The 22,029-nt window shown below is 56.5% G+C and overlaps 1 protein-coding gene across 3 annotated transcripts in view; it reads right to left on the bottom strand.

Annotated features, from left to right (window-relative positions):
• The window catches only part of ATP6V1C2 (ATPase H+ transporting V1 subunit C2), a 32,005-nt gene extending 12,729 nt beyond the window's left edge, over positions 1-19,276 (bottom strand). For 2 of the 3 annotated variants that reach the window (XM_087823344.1, XM_016221100.2), the window contains exons 1-4: positions 19,148-19,276; positions 17,063-17,130; positions 4,862-4,947; positions 355-449 (exon numbers count right to left, since the gene is read on the bottom strand). In XM_087823344.1, coding sequence (XP_087679470.1) covers positions 355-449; positions 4,862-4,947; positions 17,063-17,130; positions 19,148-19,276 — 378 coding nt within the window. Of the gene's footprint in view, positions 1-354; positions 450-4,075; positions 4,106-4,861; positions 4,948-17,062; positions 17,131-19,147 lie in introns of all 3 variants that reach the window. The other variant, XM_087823343.1, reaches the window with a different exon arrangement.
• Between the last annotated feature and the right edge of the window lie 2,753 nt (positions 19,277-22,029).

Raw genomic sequence — 22,029 nt, 5'->3', positions numbered from 1 at the left:
GTCAGTCGAGGGGACTGTCCTGTGAGACAGACACAGCCACCCGGCCAGGTAGCAGGGCTAGAGGAGGTGGAGGGCAGACAGGGGGTCGCCCGTCCCATTTCCAGGGCACCTACAGGGTGTGGAAGGTCACAACCTCAGACACCCCCAGGGCCGGCTCAGGACTGAGAGGAGGCAGGCGGGGACGGGCCCCACCCAGGGTCACCCAGCAGGGCTAGAGCCCAGCCTCCTGCCTCCGGCCTCCCAGCAAATCCCTCTCTGCTTTGCCAGGGTCCAGACGCCATGGCGATCTGCTTCAAACAGCTCCATGTCCCCGGTCGCAGAGGGTAGGCGTCCCCTGAGGGAACCCTCCCTTACCTTCGCGAGGGTGTCCACCACACTCGGCAGCGGCTGCTTCGCGGGGTACTTGGCCATGTCCCATTCGAAGTGGGTCACAAAGGACGTTAGGTCAACTGGAAGGACACAAGCACATGTCAGCACGTGAGCCAGGCTCTAGACAGTGAGCCAGCCGTCCAGCCCCAGCCGGGTGTCCCGCTCACACCAAGGAAGCAATGAGCGAGCCCAGAGGACAGGTGCAGGGACCCCGGCAGGCGAAGGCTCCCGGCGGAAGCAGTGCTGAGCCAGCTGCCCGGCCGTCGGCAGCGCCCCAAACCCTCCGTGAAACACAGCACCAGCCGCAAGGACACTGTTACGGTGCGCCCTGTGTCCCGGCCTCCAGGCCAGGCGGCTGCCCCAGAGCCCTGCGTCCAGGACGTTCGCTTTGCCAGGAGACGGGAGCAAGGCCAGGGGAGATTTCTGAGGGCACCAGGCTGATTCCCTGCCTTTCCCAGTTGCTTGGGCCACACGCCCCTGCTGGGTTATCTTTCCTATTCCAGGTACCCTGAAGGCCAGAGAGCACCAGTCAGCCCCCGAAGACACGCAGCCGTCCTGGGTGCCACCTGCTCGCACAAGCTGCCTTCCCGCCTCCTGTGTCCCAGCCCTGGACAGATGATTTCAATTCCCTGCGTCTGTTTAAAGAGGGCACTTCAAACATCAGCAAAGTGCTGGAACTGGTGAGTGCGGTTTTTAGTATCTGGTGGGGATGTGCATTTTCTAGTGTGTGTCCTTCGTTTTTATATAAAATGTCCTTATCATTAGAGACACCCGTGGGCTCGCCCCCGGAACGGCCCAGGTGCAGACACAGCGGAGGGAGCGGGTTCTCACCAGGAGCCACACCCGCCGGCACCTTGACCTGATCCGGCCCCCAGAACTGAGAGTTAAATGTCTGGCCTTTAAGCCCCGGGTCTGCAGCATTTTGTTACGGCAGCCGGAGCAGATTAGGGCGGATGTGGGTATTAGTTGGGTATTAGTGTGGATCTGGGTATTGCGACACTACGGCGGGGAAGTGACCTTATAGGAAGGACCCAGGGAGGAACTGAATCAATGTCTAGATAATAACATGGGGTGTGGTCAAAGGTAAGGAGGAACCGAAAGGTCGTGAAGGGCTCCTCTGGTGGCACCAGAGTCCCTGATCCCACTCACCGAGCCCTACAAGCACCCCATGCCAGTCACACTGAGGCGGGGACCGTCGCCCACCCCACGGGCCAGGGGACAGGAAGCCCCGGACAGAAGGTGCCGGACAGGTGTGTGCTTTGGAGTCCCTCTGCCTTCCCCTCCCCTCTCTGCCACCTCCTGCACCTGGTCCACACGCCACCACCGAGGCCCAGCCACCCTCGACCCCTCCCGCTCTCCCGCACGACTTCTCTGGTCCTTCGCCATCAGGACGGAGACCAGCGCCTCGGAAAGCCCGCCGACCGTCCCTCCTGAGGCCTGTCCCACGACACCGAGGACGCTGCCTGGACGCCCCGGATTCTCCTGCTCTGTGGGAATCCCTGAGGACACATTACTGTCCCTGTGTCTCCAGAGCCTGTCACAGTGCCCGGCACAGAGCAAGGGCCCCGTTCACGAATCTCCCAGTGACCCCGGGTGTTGTTCTAACTCTCACTGTCTGGGTTGCTTAGAGATGCATTTCAGACCAGCCTCTCGTCTCCACGCTTGTTCACAAAGCAAGGTCGCCGTGGCAGTCAGACCAGAGGAGGGGTCCCCCGTCTCCACTAGGACCATAACCCTTTACGGCTCAGCCCACCCCCGTGCTGGCTCCCAAGCCCTGGGCTCCAGCTCATCCCAGCAGGGGTGGCGCTGGGCGTCTGCCCCGGGCCGGCAGCTCTGAGGGCAGCCGTCTCTGGATGCCCAGCAGTCGGCACCGTGCGCGGTACCTAGCAGCAGGCAGGCGTGTCTGCCGAGGGCAGCAGGCGAGGCTGGATGAGGGGACGTGCAGGCCTCCCTGCAGAAGCCTCTAGTCTGCAACGGTGCCCTCCTGCTCCCCTCCTCCCCGCCCCCACGTCCGGGGCACCGGCTCCAGCTGCAGACACCAACCACTGCCCCAGCTCACTCATCCAAGGGGGCGGCTGCGCCCTGTCCTCGCAGAGAGAACAGGGTCTGGGGACAGTCCTCCTTCGGCTTTCCAGCGCATCCAGGACTGTGGCCGCCTCTCTGCCCGCTCAGGGAAGAGCCAGCCTCCCCTCCCTCCCCTGACTGAGGTTGGCGAAGCCTGGTCTCCTGGGAGCCACGCGGGGCCTGGACTGATGGCCCCGGAGGTCAGACCATGAGCCAGGCCACGGCTCTGAGAACCAGAGCAAGGCCTGCCCTGCAGACAACGGGACGAGGACCGGTGACCCCTCGGGCTGCAGCCGCCAGCCAGAGGGACCATCCGCTGTGGATGATGTCTGTGCACATCCTAGGGCCCAGGGCCGACACCGTGCGCTTGCTCAGCTTCTGTGGAAATCCAGCGCATCTGTGCCCGTCCACGCCTGAAGAGAGCTCAGGGCAAGAGCAAACAAAAGCAGAAGATGCCCAGGCAAAGCTAAAAGCCTTCACAGGAACGAGTCATTCACAGGTGAGAAAACCAAGACTCAAGGTGACCTGCCAAGGCCACAAAGTACATTACGTGGCAGGACCAGGTCTGACAACTCCTTGGCTGGCAATGCTGGCCCCACACCCAACCTGAATTCCAGGGTGTGCTCAGGAGGAGACTGGATTAAAACCCCACCTTCTGGGCTATACTGAGTTCCTCCTGGGAGTCCCGTCAGTCACCCGTGGTCTGTAGAAGAAAAAGATTCCCCACCCAAAGAGTATCAGGAAAGCCTGAGCCGAATCAAATGTGGAAAGGTCACTTGGCTGCAGCCCTTTTCAGAGCCTTACACTGATGTGAGAAAGACACGCTGATTGGTTGCCTCCTGCATGTGCCCCAACCAGGGCCAGGGATAGAGCCCACAACCGAGGTACGTGCCCTTGGACGGAATCGAACCCAGGATCCTTCAGTCTGAGGGCCGACACTCTAACCACTGAGCCAAACCGGCCAGGGCAAGATCGGCTGATCTTTTTAACAAAATAATCTTTTTATTACATCGGCAAGAAATCTCAGTGTGACAACAGGTTGCATTTGGGAAGGCATTTTGGTAACTTCCAATTTGTACGGATCTGTATTGGTCCTAAAAGGATTTGCTGGCATTAGTTCCACTGGTTTGAGCAGGTGGGAGAAATCCCAAAGCAAATGGCTCCTTCAATTGCGGAAGCCAGGAACGGCCTGTTTGGGCACAGGGACTTCCCCAGGAGGTTCGAGAAGCGGGCTCCTTGCCCATCGAGGCCGCGCAGAGCTAAGCCTGGCATTTAAGATGCTGGAGGGCACACAACAGCCAGCCTCCGAGAGCAGGCGGGAGGACACCGAGGACAGCCACCAAGGCAGGAAGCGGGCGGCAAGGCCAAGGTGCCGAAGTCCACCTGGGACCCCGGAGTCAGAGCACCCCCGCTGCAGGAGGCAGGCAGAGCTGCTGGGGTGGCCGGGGAGACCCGAGGAAGCGGGAGGGAACGAGACAGTTGCTATCTGGGTCGTGTGGGTACAGTGACCAAGAGCGAGGCTGTCACCCGGGAAACCGTCGTACCTGGTCACCGTTCCCCTACAACCAGACTGAGACCCCACTCTCCCCCTCAGGGGCATGCAGGCAGCACACCAAACACACGCAAACCACGCACAACCTACTCTTTAAACATTTCATCTTTTCCTTCAGACCTGCAACGGAAAAGGAGTCATTCATTATTCAACTGCATTCGAGCGCAAAGCCAAGGTCGGTCGGGGAGGGTGGACGTTTCCATTTGTCAATTGAAACAAGCAAATAAAAAGCTTTATAAGGTTGACAGGAGGGAAAACTATGAATTTCTGTGTAACCAACGACATCGATGTTAAATACAGCATCTATCCACTCCTTTTCGGAACAGATTCCTGCACAGAGTCGGGTTTAATCAGCTCTACGGCTATTTAAGCACTGAATTCTAAAGTTTCCAAAGTCCCGAGTGCACTCCAATTCTAGGGGCGCAATTAATGGACTAGAACATTTTTGGTCTGACTCTCTCTTTACTGGGCACAAGCTGAGATTTTGGTTTGAGGAATTCAAATTGCTCAGCACTTGGAGGCGCCTGCAGCCTGTTTCGGGGAAAGGGGTAAATCGGTTGCGGGAAGGGGCACAGGATGGAGCTTTCCAGGCCGGAGAGAGCGGAGGCTGATGGAGAAGGTGGGAAGGGCCAAACCACCACCGGGCCCCGCTGAACTCGCTTCCTCTTCAAATTTCATAGAGGGTTTTAGCTACAGGGGAAAACGGGACAGGGGACGGTAAACTGGCAAAGGGGCTGTTGAGTGCAGTGTCTGTCGCGGGGGTTGGGGTGGGGGTGGGCCGTATCGTTTGGGTCTCTACTGCGTGGCCACACCTGGGCTGCCGATGGGCCAGCACAAGCCGGGAAAGCGCTGCAGTGACAACCAGGGGTGACCTACCTCCGTTGGCCAGCAGGTTCTCCTGGACCTTACCCTTGGCGTCCTCCATGACCTCCACCACGCTCTGGGCCATTCGCTTTATGAGGCTGTGGGGACAGAGCAAAAGGCGGGTCAGAGCGGGGAAGTGCCCGGGGGATCCTCTCGGGCTCTGGTGGTGGGAGACAGAGCGGGTGCCGCCCTTTGGAGGAATCGTTTGGCAACAGGCAGGAGGCTGCACACGCTAGTGGCCTTTGAACCAGTCTTTCCACTTCTGGGAAACTGACTTAAGGAAACCGGACAAACAGAAAAGGCTTTCTGAATAGAAAGGTGTTCTTCACAGCAGAGTAGCTGACGGCGAGGAACGGAAACCAGGCAGCCTCCACAATGGGGGATTGTGTGAGGGAGGACGGTGCACGCCGTGGAGGGATATCGGGCAGCCGCGGGAAACGGGGTTCACGAGGAATTCCTGCTATCGTGGAGCGAGGCATGTGATCACGTGGCGTGGAAACCAAACAAGACTCAAGCTAATACAGGAAGTGTGGGTGCAGCTATGCAGAAATGTTCCTCCTGTCTTAGCTATTTTCTATGCTAATCTGGCATCCCTTCTATAATTAGAAAATTAAAACTTTTTAAGTCTCCAGAAAGCATCTTCAGGGCTTCGGAAAGTATTTGGAGGCAGGAGGACTCAGCTTTGCACGGCTCTGCCAGCTACCAAGCGTATGATCTGGGCCAAATTTATTTAATCTCTTTGGGCCTCAGTTCTCTTACGTGTAAAATGTGGGTTAGGCCCATTCTGCAGGATGATGATAAATATTAATATAACTGATCGGGCACCGAGTGTGTAGTAGCAGGGAGTGTCTGCTCCTAGAAGCTGATCAATCAGAACTTCAGTTGGAAAACATGCCAAACCAGGATCAAAGTCTGAAAGCATTAGGCCCACTCTCCAGGTTCTCCAGGCTCCGAGAGGGAGGTGGTGTCTGCAGGGAGCCGGACCAGGTCACTGATTTCCAAATGGAGAACACGGTCTTCTGCTGACGCAGGCACGGGCCATGCTGGCCGCACAGAGCGTGGAGGCCGGGGCCAGGCAGGGAGGGCACTGGGAGGCCCCGGGGAAGAGGAACAGAGGGAGGGAGAGAAGCCGCTTGTTTACTATATTGGCATATTTCCAAACACTGAACCCTTCTACGGCACATGCGATTGAGGTTTTCTCTTGCTAACACCTACCTACCACTCAGTGGAGTCCCCAAAGTGCCAAACGTGCCATAGTCATGATCTCATTCAATCCGTGCAAAACTCCTCGAAGATGGCTATGACCCCATTTTCCAGATGGGAAGACTGAGGCCCAGAGAAGTCAGTTGTCCCCCCAACCATCCAGTCCCCTGGTAGACTCTGGAGACAGCCACACTGCTGTCTTTCCAGTCACGATGGCCCATCCTGGGAGTAGGTCTCCACCGATGTGCTGGCATTTCTTAGAACAGCAGTTCTGCACCTTACTAACTGTAACGTGAGCGAGTTCCCTAATTCACCTCATTCTGTTTCCCCGGCTATAAAATGGGCGTGACGCTGCTCACCTCACAGGGTTACCTGTGGAACTTGGTGCAATGCATGCTAAGTGCCAGGCCCTGGGAGACTGGCATCTTCAGATGTGCCCTCTGTGGCCTGGAGGATTGCATCCGGGCTCTGCACCCTCTGGTCCACGGGTAGATTAGACAGGAGATGGGGGGGTTGGAGTCTGGTTCCCCCCCGTTCCAGCAGCCTCTTTCCTCTCTTCCCCTGCAGCCTGGCTGTGTGGCAGGGCCTCTGCATCGGCCTGGGTTCCCGCATCGCTCCTCCCACAGCCCCACAGCTGCACGTCCCTTTATAAACAAATCCTCCTTGAATGCCCCTAGTGAGCGTGCCTTCCGTTACCCTTAGGACCGAGCCGACAAGTTCGTTCGTTCACTCACTAATCCTTTCGGCAAATGCCATCGATCAAGCAGCTTTGTGCCAAGCACTGTTCATCGCGCTACGAACAGAACACAGTCCCGCTCTCGGGGCGCTCCCACCAAAATGCTGTCAGCGGTTCCCTTTTGCAGTGTCACGGTGACGACGCGTGCGAGGCGCTGTCTCTTATCACCACGTCCTCCGTAATACTCTGACCGATGATCCGTTTACACGGAGGTGTTAGTAACTCAGCGCCTGGGACACAACCGCTGCTCGGCAAACGTCCGTTGAGTGAATAAATGAACTCGGACGCTCCGCAGCCCACAGAGGAGCGTGCGGGCTTCCTCCCGAACCGATCTAGAGGCAGAACCATCCTTTGCTGATCGCTCTGCTGCTCCCAATTCTAGTCTCTGTGAAGTTTCTAACTGCTGCCCTCAGGCACGTCCACCACCCCGGGACGTCTCAGAATAGCACGGTCCAGTGAAGCTTAACTGCCGGAAAAATCCCTCGCTGCACGTGAACGAACAGCCCCGGCTTCTCTGTGATCATTAACTACAGTCAGCGCGAGTCGCGGTGTCGCTGAGCCAGAACGTCCTCGCTGGGAGGAACCCAACAGTCTGGGCGCAGTTTCGCGTTTCCTTTGCTCACTCCGCGGTTTACTGGGGACACTGCTCCTGGCAGAGCGCAGCCCCCTCGTTCCGCCCGGTGCCGCACATCACACCGTTCCTACCTCGACGGGGCTGCACGGATACCCGTGTTTTGCCCACTTGTGCGGGAAGGCGTGTAGGATAAGCTGCTAAAGAGTCACTAATGGAGCCCAGCCAGCGTGGCTCAGTGGTTGAGTGTCGACCTGTGAACCAGGAGGTTGCGGTTCAATTCCCGGTCAGGGCACATGCCCAGGCTGCGGGCTTCATACCCAATAGGGGGTGTGCAGGAGGCAGCTGATCAATGATTCGCATCATTGATGTTTTTCTCTCTCTCTCCCTCTCCCTTCCTCTCTCTGAAATCACTTTAAAAAAAAAAAGAGTAACTACTGGAATAAACCAGCCCTCCGCACACCAGGGCTAAGGTGTCCCCCTCTGGATAACCAAAACCCCAAGCATGCCCAGAGTGCCCCACAGTGCCAACTGTCCCCCATCTCCATGGAGGGGCCACAACAGGCCCAGCCTCCCTCTGCAGCCACACAGGAACCCCGAGACCACACGAGGCCCAGAAGCATCCACACGGCTGGCGACTCAGGGAGCCCCGGACAGCTCACCCTGATCCTTTGTCTCTGGCTTGTCTGGGCCAACGGACAATGAAATCAACGTGCCTTGCAGCCAAGTCATCAGGAAAATGTGACCGGAGAGCAACGCTGGCCACAGAGACTCTGGCCTTGCAATAATAGCTGACATTCCTCCCTTTAGAGGGGTCCCCCTCTGCATACTATATGGGGAGCTACCCTGCAAAATTACCCTTGTCATGCAAAACAGAACTCGCGTTGGCCAAGTTGGTATTTTACAGCTTGATTCACCCACATCGTGGCACGGTCATTCTTGGTTCTCTTTAAAAGCCAGTGCGCCCTTGGAGAAAATGTGCCCCCAGAGGGGACACAGGCGGGGCAGGCTCCTTGTTCCTAAGTACTGCTTAAGAGCTCTAGGGTCCTGCAGACTTTTGGGAATAACTGGGCATTCCCCTACACATCCAGATTTGAAAGGAAAAGAGCAGCACACACTCGCTTAAGTCCTGGCCAGCTGGCCAGCAAGGCAACCCACCAAGCAGCGGCGTCACCGTGCCCAACTGCAGGGGCCAGGGGCCCCGCTCACATGAGCCGGCCCCTGGGTACACAAGGTGAAGGCGGCCCAGTGCTGTGTAGCTGGCAGCCGGCCGCGGGGATGAATGGGCAGAGGCCAGAACGTCGACCCCAGAGCACCAGGAGGCCACGCAAAGATTGGAGGGTGCAAGCGGATGTGTGGACTGACACTTAAGGTACCCAGGACCCTCACTGTCAGTACAAAGATTGCGCATGAATGTCTGTAACAGCTTTATTCTTCACAGCCCCAAACTACGAGCCAGGTAAATGTCCCCCTGTAGGTGACTGGATAAAAAACTGTGGCTCAGCCCCAAATGGAATACTATGCAGCAGTAAAAAAGACTTCATAAACACACTACGACATGGATAAATCTCAAATAATGATGCAGAATGAGGGAAAAAGACCAAAAAACAAGCACATACATGATGCCCTTCCATTTATATAAGAATTCTAAAAACGCACACAATCTTAGTGACAGAAAGTCAATCTGTTAGGTAAGGTGCAGGAAGAAACTCATCACAAAGGTGCACAGGGAAATAACTGTTAGGGGTGATGGGTGTGTTGATTCTCTCGCCCGTGGTGATGGTTTATGTGTATACACAGTGGGGAAAAGTAGGTTTACAGTTGTGAGTAAGGGAAACACAGTTTATTGTGGTTTTATTATTTATTAATTATTGTATTATTTTCCATACAAACAACTGTAAACCTACTTTTGCCCCATGTCAAAACTCATCCAAGTGTACACTTTAAAATTTGCCTTTTATTGCATGTTATTTATATTTAAATAAAGGCATTTTTAAAAGCCTACACTACACTGAGGTATCATTTCTTACCTATTGGGTTCATAAAACCCCCCCAAACTGAACAACACACTTCATTAGAAGGTTATAGGGAAGGGGGACTCTCCTTCATGGCTGGAGGAAATGGGAAATGGTTTCAGCCCAGAGAAATCTGGGACATTCATCTGTCAACGTTACAAAGATGCATGAGCCCTGCACCCGGCAATTCGGTTCTGAGAATTCACCCCGCAGACACCCCTGCTGACACAACGCAGGCGCAAGATTACACGCTGCAGCGGGCTCGGTAGCAGGCCTCTGCCCCATGAAAGCCAGAAAGCCAAGCGTCTATCCCCGGGCCGCTTCGCGCACGAGGCACTCCCCCCGTGGAACGCTTCGCAGCCGGAAGCCCGCTGCGTGCCAACGGGAGACGTCTCCCAGGCTATACTGTTAAATGAAAAAGCAGCAAGATGTCCAGGAGCGCAGTGGTTACTACTTTGTCTGTAAAAGGGGGAAAATACAAATATCCACTGGGATTGTCTTGTGTTTGCATAAAGAAGCGCCAGATACATATCCAAGCAGCTCATAAAAGCCGTTTGCTACGCGGGGCCCAGGAGGGTTGGGTGGGAGACTGTTTTCGTTGGACAGCTTTTTGTCTTGTTCTGATCTTTGATGGGAGTGAACAGGCTACCTGTTCAGAAAGAAAAGAGACTTCATGCACATTTAGAATCCCTGGCTTTGGGATCAGCTTCCCAAAATGTGTTAGGATTAGTAACAGCAGGGTGCCTCAAAGTCTCACTCCACCCGCCCCACTGACAATGAGCCTCGCCGACCCCTCCCCAGACCTTCACAGTCAGTGTCCCTCTTCTGCTTCTCAAGTTCCCCAGGAGCAGGGGGTGGGCATGTGCTCAGCGAATATTTCTTCAGCACCCGAGTGAGCCGGGGGGCCCGTTCTAGGAGCTGGGCATGGAAATACGGTCCCTGTGTTCCTACGGCTTATGCTTTACGACAGGCAGACAAAAACAAACTAGGAAAATACAAAATTGTGGCAGGTGGAACACAGAGAATCAAAACAGGGCGCCCTAGAGGGACCAGGCTGCTGGTCTGGAGAAGGCTCTGAAGGAGGTGCCATTAAGACTGAGATTGGGTGACAAGGAGCCTGCCTGCAGGGTGGGGTGGGAGGTGGGGTTTTCAGGCCGGAGGGGTGCACGCAACACAGGACCGGATGGAGCCCGGGGCTGGGAAGTGAGCGGGCCAGTGGCCGTCAAGGAGGACACCTGGGGCCCGACCACTGAGGGATCCAGAGCCAGGGTCAAGGGCACAGACTTTATATCGAGGGCACTGAAAAGCCACGGGAGAGGTTCTAGCAAGAAAGTCATGTGATGGCTTTTTATTTTTAAAAAAGAACTTTGGCTGCTGCGTGGAGAGTAAGGAAGAGAAAAATCAGGAGATGGGTTAGGAGTTTGGTGTAAAAATACAGGAAGGAGACGAAGCTGGTGCGGGGGGAGGCGGGGCTGAGAAGCGGGCAGGTTTGGGACAGGTTTGGAGGGGGCGCCCACAGGGCTCGGTCCCCCCTGGAGTCTCACGTGGACGGTCAGGAAGAAGGTGCCCGACTGTTTGCTGGAGCACCAGGTGCGGGGCCAGGGAGCCTTGAAAAGGCCGCCTACGGGGAGAACGTGTCCAGGTGAGCTGTCTGTTGAGAAGGGGACTGGTTTAGGACATGAAGCCCCGCAAAGAAGGGCCACCGAAAGTTGCCCTTGTGAAAAGAAGGGCAGTCCGTGCGGCTGCAGCCTCCCGAAGGCACGGAGAGCTGGCACGGAGGAGCCACGGGTACCAGGAGCTGGCCACAGTCTAAGCCGGACATGCCGCATGTGAAACTTAATCTCCGAGGAATGGCTCTGCGCGTTTCACAACGTCGCCTCGGGCTGTCCCTTCCCTGGCCAGCCGGCATTCCTTCCTCCCCGACTTCTGGTTTGGTGAGAGCGCCTGGGAGTTACGGGGAGGGGAGTGGGGGAGGCGGCCTGTCAGCGACCGGTCCCCTAAGGCAGAGCGGAGGCCGTCCCAGCAGCGCCTGGAGGAGGGGGTGAAGGGGGGGCTGGGAGCAGCTAAGGGCCAGGAGCCAAGGGCCTGTGACCAAGGGCAGGGGAGAAGCAGGTGGAGGGCGAAGGCCGGACTCACACCAGCTGTGCGACCTTGCCCAGCCACGGGCCTCAAGCCTGTGGACGTGCGTGTTCCCATCTACAGGGTGGAACACACAGCCACGCGCAGGGCTGTGGTCAGGTGTCAGGAGGCGCCGGAGAGACAGTGCCCGGCACGCCAGGTGCAAACAACGAACAGCGGTTACCGACACGGATGTGACAGCCACCGAGGGAGGGCATGGAGGTCAAGACAGAACACAGCAAGAGAGGCGCCGAGAGCACCGCGTGGCAACACGGAACCGCCCGGAGCGTGGCACAGCAGGAGCGACAGCAAAGGGCACCAAGTATACACACAGGGGCGCAGCGGACGGAAGGTGGTTGACCGGGCCACTCCGGCAGGCCTAGCAACACACCGTGAAGCCGGGAGAAGACACCGGCCCGGGTACCACGGAACACGTGGGAAACCCAGCGCTCTACCAGGCCACAAAGGAAACCTCACGTTCCCCAGGCGGAAACAGCACTTACTGCCCTGACCCGTGGGCTCAGTGGTTAGAGCGTCAGCCTGAGCCCTGAAGGGTTGCAGGTTTGATCCCCAGCCCCCAGTCGGGGCGCGTGCGGGAGGCAGTCAATTGATGTGTCTCTCTCACACTGATGTTTCTCCCTCTGTCTCTCTCTCTCCCTTCCACTCTTTCTAAAAAAAATCAATGGAAAAAATATCGTCGGCACTTACTTCATTCCCCAACAACAAAGCAATAGAATTAGAAATGAGGGACACCACCAAAACCCCTCAACCAGCCAGAGGCAGAGACGGGCATTAATGGGTAAGTCGGGGGATCTGGGTCAAGGGCCTATTCCCCGGTGGCCAGCAGCCCACCCAGCTCTTTCTAGGAGCCTCTCCCCTCATTTGGAACATGAAGGGGTTAGACGGGATCCCCAAAGGCCTGTGCAGCTCTCCTATTCCAGGGATCTTTCTTCTAACTGCTTATTCTGCTGGTGGCTGGGAGTCTACGGTGTTCTACATTCTGGGGATGTAACTGTGCCAATGACTGGCGTTGTGGGACTTAGAGTCTGGCTGGGAAAACAGATATTAATCAGACAATCCCACAGAGGCTGTTCAAGTCCACGCTGGCGAGGGCTGGGAAGAGCGGGTGCTCCAGGGTGTCACAGAAGAGGGTAAATCAGAAGATCTGAAGCGGGAAAGTCTGGGGGAGCGAAGCAGGGGGAGCAGATGAGAATGGGGGTGAACAGGGCGTAGGGAAGGTCTGGAACAGGCTTTGGAGAGAGTGGAAGAATAGAGAATGCATGCAGTAGGACTAACTGCCAGGCAGCTCTGAGGACCTAGAAACCATGCAGCAGACAGAAGCATCGAAGAAATGTCACGCAGACAGTCTCCATCTGATATTCTTGCAGTGACGGAGAAGAGAAGTTTGGGCAATTTTTTAACTTCCACTTTGCTTCTCTCTAGGTTGCCCCTTAGGAGCACGAACCCCCTGAGGTCTGCACCCCTAGGCCGACGTCCACTCTCTGGTCAGCCGACCCTCTGTCACCTGCATGGAACCACATGGGTGAAGAAAAGTCACCTGCTACTCCACCATCCAGGAAATGTGCCCCAGTGCTGGTGACAGTCACAGTGCTGGTGACAGTCACAAGGTGCCACAGAAGCCCACCAGGTATGTCCGAACGCCAAGTGTCTGGGAAACGTAATATTTCAACCAGCTCGACAAAACGGGCTAAGATACTGTGAGGGACTCAAACATTGAAAAAAAAAAAAGGGGGGGGGGCCGGGGTAGCTTTTTAAAAGACAAAACTGTTTGGTTTCTCAAATGTTCATGAATTACAGTCTCAATACTAAGCGGACAAAGGCAGAATGGGGCAGTAAATCAGAAATAAAGGGGAAGCTCCATCCAGTAAGCAAACCCCGCCTCCCGGCCACATGGAAAAACACTCCGGCGCCCCGAGTAAATAAATAATAAAAGGATGTGGAAACAATACGCCTTGAAAACTGTCCCTCCTCTGTGCTCCCGGCCAGAAGCAGCACTGGCGGGTTCAGGCTGCCGGGTGGCGAGCATTTATTTATCTAATAACACTGGAGTGCTTTTCAGAAAACCGGATCAGGCATTTCAAAGGCCTGAAGCCAGATTCCATGGATCCCATGATCCTACCCCAAGCTCCAGGATTAACCCTGAAGACAAGGCACCTGCTCGCTGGACTGGACACATGCCAGCAATAATTGTGGGGTCTCAGGCCACAGCATTTTCTCTTCCCCGACAGGAAGGCTCTTGGGAATATATACCCACAAGTAAAACAAAGCACAGTGATTTTCATGCTTACCACAACTAGCCTGTTTTTTGGAAAACAAACAAACAAACAAAAACCCCACTTTAATTCATAAAAGTCCTATCTGTTTCACAAGTATCGCCTCAACTTTGCTTGTTCACACATTTTCATACTATTTCTTTATTTTTTTCTTTATATTTTATTTTTCCCATCACCATTTATCCCCTCTATTTTTAAAAAATATATCATTATTGATTTCAGAGAGAGAAAGGGAGAGGGAGAGAGACAGAGAGAAACATCAATGATGAGAGAGAGTCATTGATCGGCTGCCTCCTGCACACCCCATGCTGGGGATCGAGCCCAAAACCCGGGCATGTGCCCTGACCGAGAATCAAACTGCAATCTCCTGGATCCTGGGTCGATGCTCAACTGCTGAGCCACGCCGGGCTGGGCTATCCCCTCCATTCATATTATTTCTTAAACAAGTGCCATCCCACCATCACAAGCAACTTGTGGAACAAACAGGCAAAGAACAAAACACTAACGCTTGCTGAAACCAACAACAGCAACAACAAAACAAAGATGGAAGTAAGAATAACCCGGGATCCCCGAGCTTTAGAGCTAGAGGGGGCTTTGGTGAACAGGAGAGAGGTTCAAGGACGTGCACCAGGGAAGGAAATTGGTAGCCTCGACGGGCCTAGAAAGGCCTAGAAGGAGAGCTCGCTGCGGAGCGGCAGCAGGCCTGCGAGCAGTTCGCAGCTAAGCCAGCCCCGCCGCACCTGCTGCACGTCCCCACGCTGAGGTCTGTCGGGGCAAGAAACCCGCAGGCGATCCCCGCCCAGGGCGGTGGGCTGGTTTCCCGGGTGTCCTCAGACCCATCCCACCGTGCAGAGCAGCCCGAGAAGGCACCTGGTAGTTAGGGATCAAACGGCTTTTTCTTGGGTGTTAATCTGTCACAGGGCATGTCCTGGGGTTTGATAACACTCGACTTAACACGATTTTACTCCCCTTCGCCCTTCCCTGAGGCACACAGATGCTGGCTATTATCCCATTTTACAGATAAGAAGCCAAAGCCTAGTTTTCTTCCTCAAAGACAGGAGCTGCGAGCATCTCGGAGGTGAGGACCCTGTAACGTGGTGAGCCTGACACCCACGCGGGGCCCAGAGGCGAGGACCCTGTAAGGTCGTGAGCCCGACACCCACGCGGGGCCCAGGGGCGAGGACCCTGTAACGTGGTGAGCCCGACACCCACGCGGGGCCCAGAGGCGAGGACCCTGTAAGGTCGTGAGCCCGACACCCACGCGGGGCCCGGAGGCGAGGACCCCGTGACGTGGTGAGCCCGACACCCACGCGGGGCCCAGAGGCGAGGACCCTGTAAGGTCGTGAGCCCGACACCCACGCGGGGCCCAGGGGCGAGGACCCTGTAAGGTGGTGAGCCCGACACCCGCGCGGGGCCCGGAGGCGAGGACCCTGTAAGGTGGTGAGCCGGACACCCACGCGGGGCCCGGAGGCGAGGACCCTGTAAGGTCGTGAGCCCGACACCCACGCGGGGCCCAGGGGCGAGGACCCTGTAAGGTGGTGAGCCCGACACCCACGCGGGGCCCGGAGGCGAGGACCCCGTGACGTGGTGAGCCGGACACCCGCGCGGGGCCAGGGTGAGTGACAAAGGAGTCTGTATTCTTAGGCAACGGGTGCGAGAGCAGCAACTGCACCCAGAGGACCAAATTCCTGGCCCAGGGCACCAATTCTGAAGGTGAGACGCCCGCAAAGTGTGGCCCCTAGAACTCCTACGTATACGTTCCCCCAACAATGCATTAGAAAAGGCAGCAGCGGCCCCATCTGCGTTCCGCCGAGAACAAGTAGCACGTGTCCACAGGCCCCGAAAACCCGAGACCCTCCCCGGAGGCAGCGAGGGCGAGTCATCGCACCCGGGGTCATTCAGGAGGGGCGTGGCCTGGCCCTTGAAAGCCATTTTCTCATGGACCCCATCTGCGTTTCTTAAAAATCCCTTGTTGAATGGATTTTCATCTTCATCAAAACAAGGGATTATTACCCTAAAACCACCTAATAAATTATGGCAAATCCATGTGGCGTAATATTACAGTAGAATAGTTAATGGTGAGACCCGAAGAACAAGGTATGAAAATCAAGTTACAAATGTGTATAAAATGATGCCCCCTCTATTAATAGGTGGATATGCCTACGGTGGGTATTAATACATGCGCGCATAAATAATATTTATGTAGGAAAAGTGGGTGTGTGTACTGCAAGTATAGTAATGGTTATCTCTGGACGGCACAATTATGGGTGGTTTGTATTTTCTTTTTCATGCTTTTCTGTGACTTATACATATTTTCAATGATTTTGTACCAGGTCTACAAAGGTTTTTTTAGACAGCAAATGATTTTCAGGCTCTAAAATATCCTCACACACGTTTGGCGGGAGTGTTGGTAGGACCAGCTTCTCGGAGGGTAATGCGGACAGATCTGTACCATTTCTCAGGCACATAGTCCCACCCAGGTTTCTCGGGCATCTCACTCCCACACGTGCCCAGAGAAGCACAGACAAGAACGGTCATCATCGATCGTTTGTAAAGCAAAAGACTAGGAAATGTAAATGTCCATCAACAGGGAAATTCGAATAAATTAAGGCAATGCCTATTCAAGGTAATGCAGCCAGTAAAAAGAACGTGCCCTATGGACTGGCCTATCTCTAATTACGTGATTAAGTGAACAAAGCGAGTTGGAGAAGGCATGCTATTATTTGTATGAAATTATTGTTAAGAATATATTCACAGGCACTTGTACGTGTGCTGGCTGTCTCTGGAAGGCTCGCCTAGAAAATTATAACCACGTTGCCTTAACAGAGGAGAAATGAGGGGGAAGGAGAGAGGAAAGCAGGTCAGAGGAAAGCAGTTCTCACTGGATAGCTTTCCGACTGTACTGTTGAATTTTTTACTACGTGCATCTGTTACTACAAAAACAAACCCAAACAAAACACTTGAAAGGCCTTGGGGGAAAACTGCACCCATTATCTCTCTAAGAGTCAGCACCTTAAGCCATGGTTCTCTTCATGTTAGAGGCAGCCACCTTAAAAAAATAAATTTAAAAAAAAAGGCTGCCTCCAGCAAACAAAACCCTGCAGTGGACCCTGCCACCTGCTGTTGGCCCAGCCCCCTCCCCAGACCTACCGGGCGCTTCCTGTGACGTCCAGAACCTGGTTTAGGTGAGTATGGGCTCGGCCAAAGCAAGAGCCCCATGTGACTGATAACAATGTCCCACTCTCACTTGTATGTAGTAAATAAGAAACAGTTTACCTTTCAGCAAAGGTATCGAGTTTCCCCAACTCATCGGAGAGGCCAACAAGGGAGTCCAAGGTCCCCACCTAGAAAGATCACAAAGAAGTCAGAGGCTCAGGTTTGGTGGCAGGGAAGCGAGGCTGTCTTTTCATCCAGTGCAGGGGGTTCTCTACCTTCCACCTTCAGTTAGCTGTCCTTGGTCAACAGCCAACTTGGGAACTGGGAAGAGCTCTTAAGGGAAATCAGTGGATATGGAAATTTAAAAAAATATATATATATATTTTGCCCATAGGATAAATGGTCATATTTCTGCCATAGGAAGAAGCGACTGTGCTGCCGGGGCCTGCCCGCGGCTGCTTTTCCTGTCGGAATGGTGGCCTGCTGGTCATGGGTTAATCCCCACATCCGAGGAGGAGACATACTAGAAAGCAAATTAAGGAAATTACCGTTTCTAAAAATTTTCCTCTCCAAGAGAGTCCAGCCCATCCCTTTCTCTGTCTTTCTTTGAGGTTATTAATAGTGACCTTGCTGGGGCAGGGGCCAGCTGTTTCCTCCCACCTCACCATTCATGGAGGTCCTTTCCTTTCCAAACACAGCAATGTGCTCCTCAGTGTGGAAATCATTAGAGTCCAAAATTGTATTTAAAGGTCTATCCGCAGAATCGGAAGGAAAACCTCTGTTGTCACATTACCAACCACCAATCGGACATTAAAGAGTAACTAGGGCCCTGGCAGGCATGGCTCAGCGGTTAGCGCGTTGGCTTGCGGACGGAAGGGTCGTGGGTTCCATTCCCAGTCAGGGCACATGGCTGGGTTTCCGGCTGGATCCCCAGGCGGGGGCCTGCAGGAGGCAGCCGATCCATGTTCCTCTCTCATCATTGATGTTTCTATCTCTCTCTCCCTCTCTCCCTTCCTCTCTCTCTAAAATCAAGAAAAACATTTTTTTTAAAAAAAAAAGTAACTAGGAAATTATGAAGCCTGAATTCCCTAGTAAGCGAAGCTGTCTCTTTTCAAGAAACCTGATTTTAAGCAACTTTGGGCAGGGGTCCTGTCTTTTTCTCTCTGTTCCCTCCAGTCTAGCGCAGTGCCTCACAGAGTCAAGGACGAGTGGGTGGTGCTGAATTTACTCACCGTCACAGCATCTGTCACTGGACAAACACAGTGGCAGGTGTGACAAGTCGGCAAGATCTGGGTTCAGAACCCAGAGCTGCCACTTACCAGCTCTATGAGCCTGGGGCCCCTTCCCAGGCCGCGCTGATCTAGAATGTGGGACTGGCGAAGATTCGAGATGATAGTTTAAAGGGCCTGACCCCCAGCAAACCGCTGGACACATGCTAGCAAACGCAGTAGCATCACCGACTATGGCAGCTAACGGTGCAGCTCTTCTGGCAAGAGGCACGCTGAGGCTCCAAAAAGGTGTGTGTGGCGGGGTGCTGGCAGAGCCACCTCTTGCGGGGCGCGCCGTGTCCCTCCAGCACTCTCAGGGGCCCCTTCCCCTTGGAAACCTACGACCTTAGGAAGCACTGCAGACAGTCCCCTCTCTTGGAAGTGAGAAGACTGTGCCTGCCTTTCTCTGCCATGTTTGTTTCAACCCAACTTTGTTCTCCAATGCAAGAGCCCGTGGACACTCCTGCAACTGTCAAATCCCTTTCTGCCACCTGAACCCCCTTGCCTGCCTCTCCGACAGGACCAGGGGATCCTGGGTTTCCCGCCCTGGCCCTGGCTCCAGAGCACAGTCAAGGCTGAAACTCCAAGCCCGCACATCTAAACGGCGTCCTCAGACTCCGTAGATGTTGAAGGCGAAGCAGGAAGAATCTGAAAGCACCTCACAGGAACTCAAGTGGGTAAGATGCCTCTCCCACTTTTTGAAGACACTGCTCCCCACACCCTCTCCCCCAGTTCGTTCCATCCTGTGGCCTTAAGTCCACAGGTGCCCGCGACTCATTCGGGGCTATGGCATGAAGTCCCACCCAGACCACTGACTGCCCTGTCCCACCCCCAGGCTGATGGTCAGCGTCGCTGCCGTGGCCCCGATTTCCTTCTGGGCTTCCCAAAAATACCTCCTCCACCCAGCCGCCTCCCTCCCCCTCCCCAGGAGCTGTACCTTGAAGTCGGGGATGGCGAACTTGGTGTTATAGGACAGGTTGGACTTGGACGTCACCGTGTTCATTCTTTCCAGAGCTTGCAAATTCTCCTTGTCGCCAGGGGCAGAAATCAACCAAAACTCTGACATGGTTCCAGTCTTCTGTTAATCCAGTTACGGACCAGAACCACAGCCAGGCACACAAACAGAAAAAGGAGGGGACAAGTGTCAATGCCTCTGTTTCTCCACCACTCCCTTCCCCGGGAAGTAATGCTCTCGGGATCTGTCACTTTTCCTGTTTCCCATTCTCGGCGCCCTTGACCTTCCTTGCAGTTCAGATTCCGTAGTTGCAGGGACACCCACGAGCACAAGCTGGTCTGCAGTGTTCTTATCTCCCCCTGAAAAGCCCTCAGGTCTTCACAGAGATTCCCAAAGGTTCTCCTTTCCCAGGTGGCTCTGGCTGGTTTCCAGGAGGGGGAAAGAGGGGAGGGCGTGCTCCCCTTTCCTTCCGCTCTCCCCAGTCCAGTGCAAGACCCTACCTGACATCATAAAGCAGGGGGGCAGTACCCTGGGCTCGGGCCCGTCTGGAATGATATTTTCTCCCTTCCACGCTGCATCTTCCGGGATGCAGGTTGGGGTGGAGGCAGATATGAGACAGGGAGGCGTTTTCACAATAGGCCACCTGGGCAAACCCCAGATCTTAACTCACCAGCCTTGCGATGGGCACCAGCTTTAAACATAGACTTCAGGCCCTGGTGGGGTGGCTCAGAAGGTTAGAGCATCATCCGGATACACCAAGGCTTTGGGTGTGAATCCCCTTCAGGGCACATATAAGAGTTGATGTTTCTCTCTCCCTTTCTGTCTGTCTCTCCCCCCCTTCCTCTCTCTCTCTCAAATCAATCAGTTGTGGGGTTTTTAAATAGACTTCATAAGGACTCGTCTTTTTTATAAATTAAGGGGGGGGGAAGTGTGGGGGCAGAGACTACTAGTGTCCACCCTGCAGACTGGGTAACTTGCTGGGCCTGGCAGTTTCTGTCCAGTGTCTGCGGCCTCTAAAGTCCATTAGTTCTGCTCCTTCGAACACGTACACACCCACCTTTCTCCCCTCATTGTCTCTCCCTCCCATGGCCTCCCCAAAAGCGTCTCCGGGCGGCTAGGGGAAAACAGGGCACAGCCAGACACCCATCTCCTCGCCCTCCACGGTACGCTTAGTCCCTCCCGACCCAGCGCACACCGAACGCGGCCCCTCTCTGCCCTGGGGCCCGGGCACCGCCTGGCGCAGCGCGCGACCTGGGGCGACGCCACCTGCCTGGCCCCGGGGAGGGCGCCGCCGAGGCCGGTTCCCCGGTTCCCACCGACAGAGCGCGGCCCCGGACGGCGCGCGCGCCTCTCCCCGCGCCGCCTCGGGCCCCGATCCCGCGCGTCCTTACCGGGAGCGGGCGAGCCGCGCGGGCGGGGGCGGGCTGCGGGCTGCGGGCGGGCGCGCGCGGGGCCGGAGCGCACGGCCGGCTCCCGGGAGGCGGCGGCTTCTGCGCGGCGCCCCGCGCGGAGCTTTTATCCAGCGAGAGGCGGCGCCCGCCCGCCGGGTATTTGCATAGCCGGCCGCCTCCCGCTGTGGCCGGGCCGGGGGCCCCGGGGCCGTCGGGTAGGACCGAGGGAAGGGGGCGCCGCCCTGCGAGTCGCGGAAAAAACCCGCCAGCCCCTCCCCGCGGGGGCCGGGAGCTCGGACGGGGCCACGGGACCCACGACGTCGCGGAGCGCACGGGGCGGGAAGGTGGCCGGGCGGCGCGGGGCGGGGCTCGGGGGCGGTGCGCGCTCCGCGCTCCGCAGCTCCCCGGGGCAGGCGCGAGGATCCGGGGACAGTCGCCGGGACGCAGGGCTGGCCGGGGGAGCGACGCGCCAGCGCCACTGGCTGGGAGCACGCCTGGGCGGGGCGGGCCGTCCCCTGGCCGTGCGCAGAGCTCGCCCTGCTGTCCAGGAGCCCCCCCCCCGCTGGAGGCCCCCCTTCGGAGTCCCCCCACCCCGGGGCCCCGCGCGCGGGAGGGGCCGAGGTCCACCGCACCGTCCAGGGCCGCGGGGCCAGCGCGCCACCCGTGCTGTCCGGGAAAACCCCGGACGCGAACGCGCGAGTGTTGGACACGAGGGAAGGAAAACTGAGAGCTCGTTTTCCCCGAGGAAAGGAGGGCGCGTCAGTGCCGCTCTCCCTGGGCTCGGGGGTTTGGGGGCTCTCCGGGAAGGGTTTGCTACAAACACCTCTGGGTTAGTCTTCGCGCGCGGGGGCGGCGAGGAAGGCGCGGCTGCCGCCTGCAGCGCGGGCTCCCGGACTCGGGGACGCCCGCGGACTCGCCGTGCGCGCGCCCCGTGCCCAGGAGCCCGGCGCGCCCCGCCCCCGGCGCTGGAGGGCGGCCCCGCGCCCCCCGCGAGCGCGCGGCCCTCCGGGGGCGGCTGGAGCTCCCCGCGCCCGCGCCGCGCGGCGCCCTAACTGGGACGCTCGTGTGCATTAGTCAGGCCTTGCAACACCTTCCCGAGGGAGGACACCTGAAACCCAGGGGTGAGGAAACCTGCTGTGTGCGGGAGGCTAAGTGGCAATTCCCGGGAAGGCGTGGCCTGGTTGGATAGGGACAATGGGTCTCCAATGGTGCGCTTTAAACCTGGTCGCGCCGTTCTTTCCAGCCCCGGGGAAAACAGGACCCTAGAGCTGGAGCCGACGTCATCTAGGGACAGGTGCGGGGAGGCAGGCGCACAGGGGTCGTGCGCACGCCTGGGGATGGCCCAGGTGGTTAATGGCACAGCTGTGAGCAGAACTGGGACCTCTGACCCGCCTCTTGTGTCTGTTCAGATGCTCCCACAAGCCTGCAGGACGGGGTGGTGACCCTGCTAGAGGGCCCCCGGTTTTCATTTCG

Source organism: Miniopterus natalensis, chromosome 13 (assembly GCF_054644295.1).
Source record: "Miniopterus natalensis isolate mMinNat1 chromosome 13, mMinNat1.hap1, whole genome shotgun sequence".
NCBI classification, from domain to species: domain Eukaryota; kingdom Metazoa; phylum Chordata; class Mammalia; order Chiroptera; family Miniopteridae; genus Miniopterus; species Miniopterus natalensis.
The sequence above is the reverse complement of the archived record's forward strand: the minus strand, read 5'-3'. Positions and strand labels throughout refer to the sequence as shown.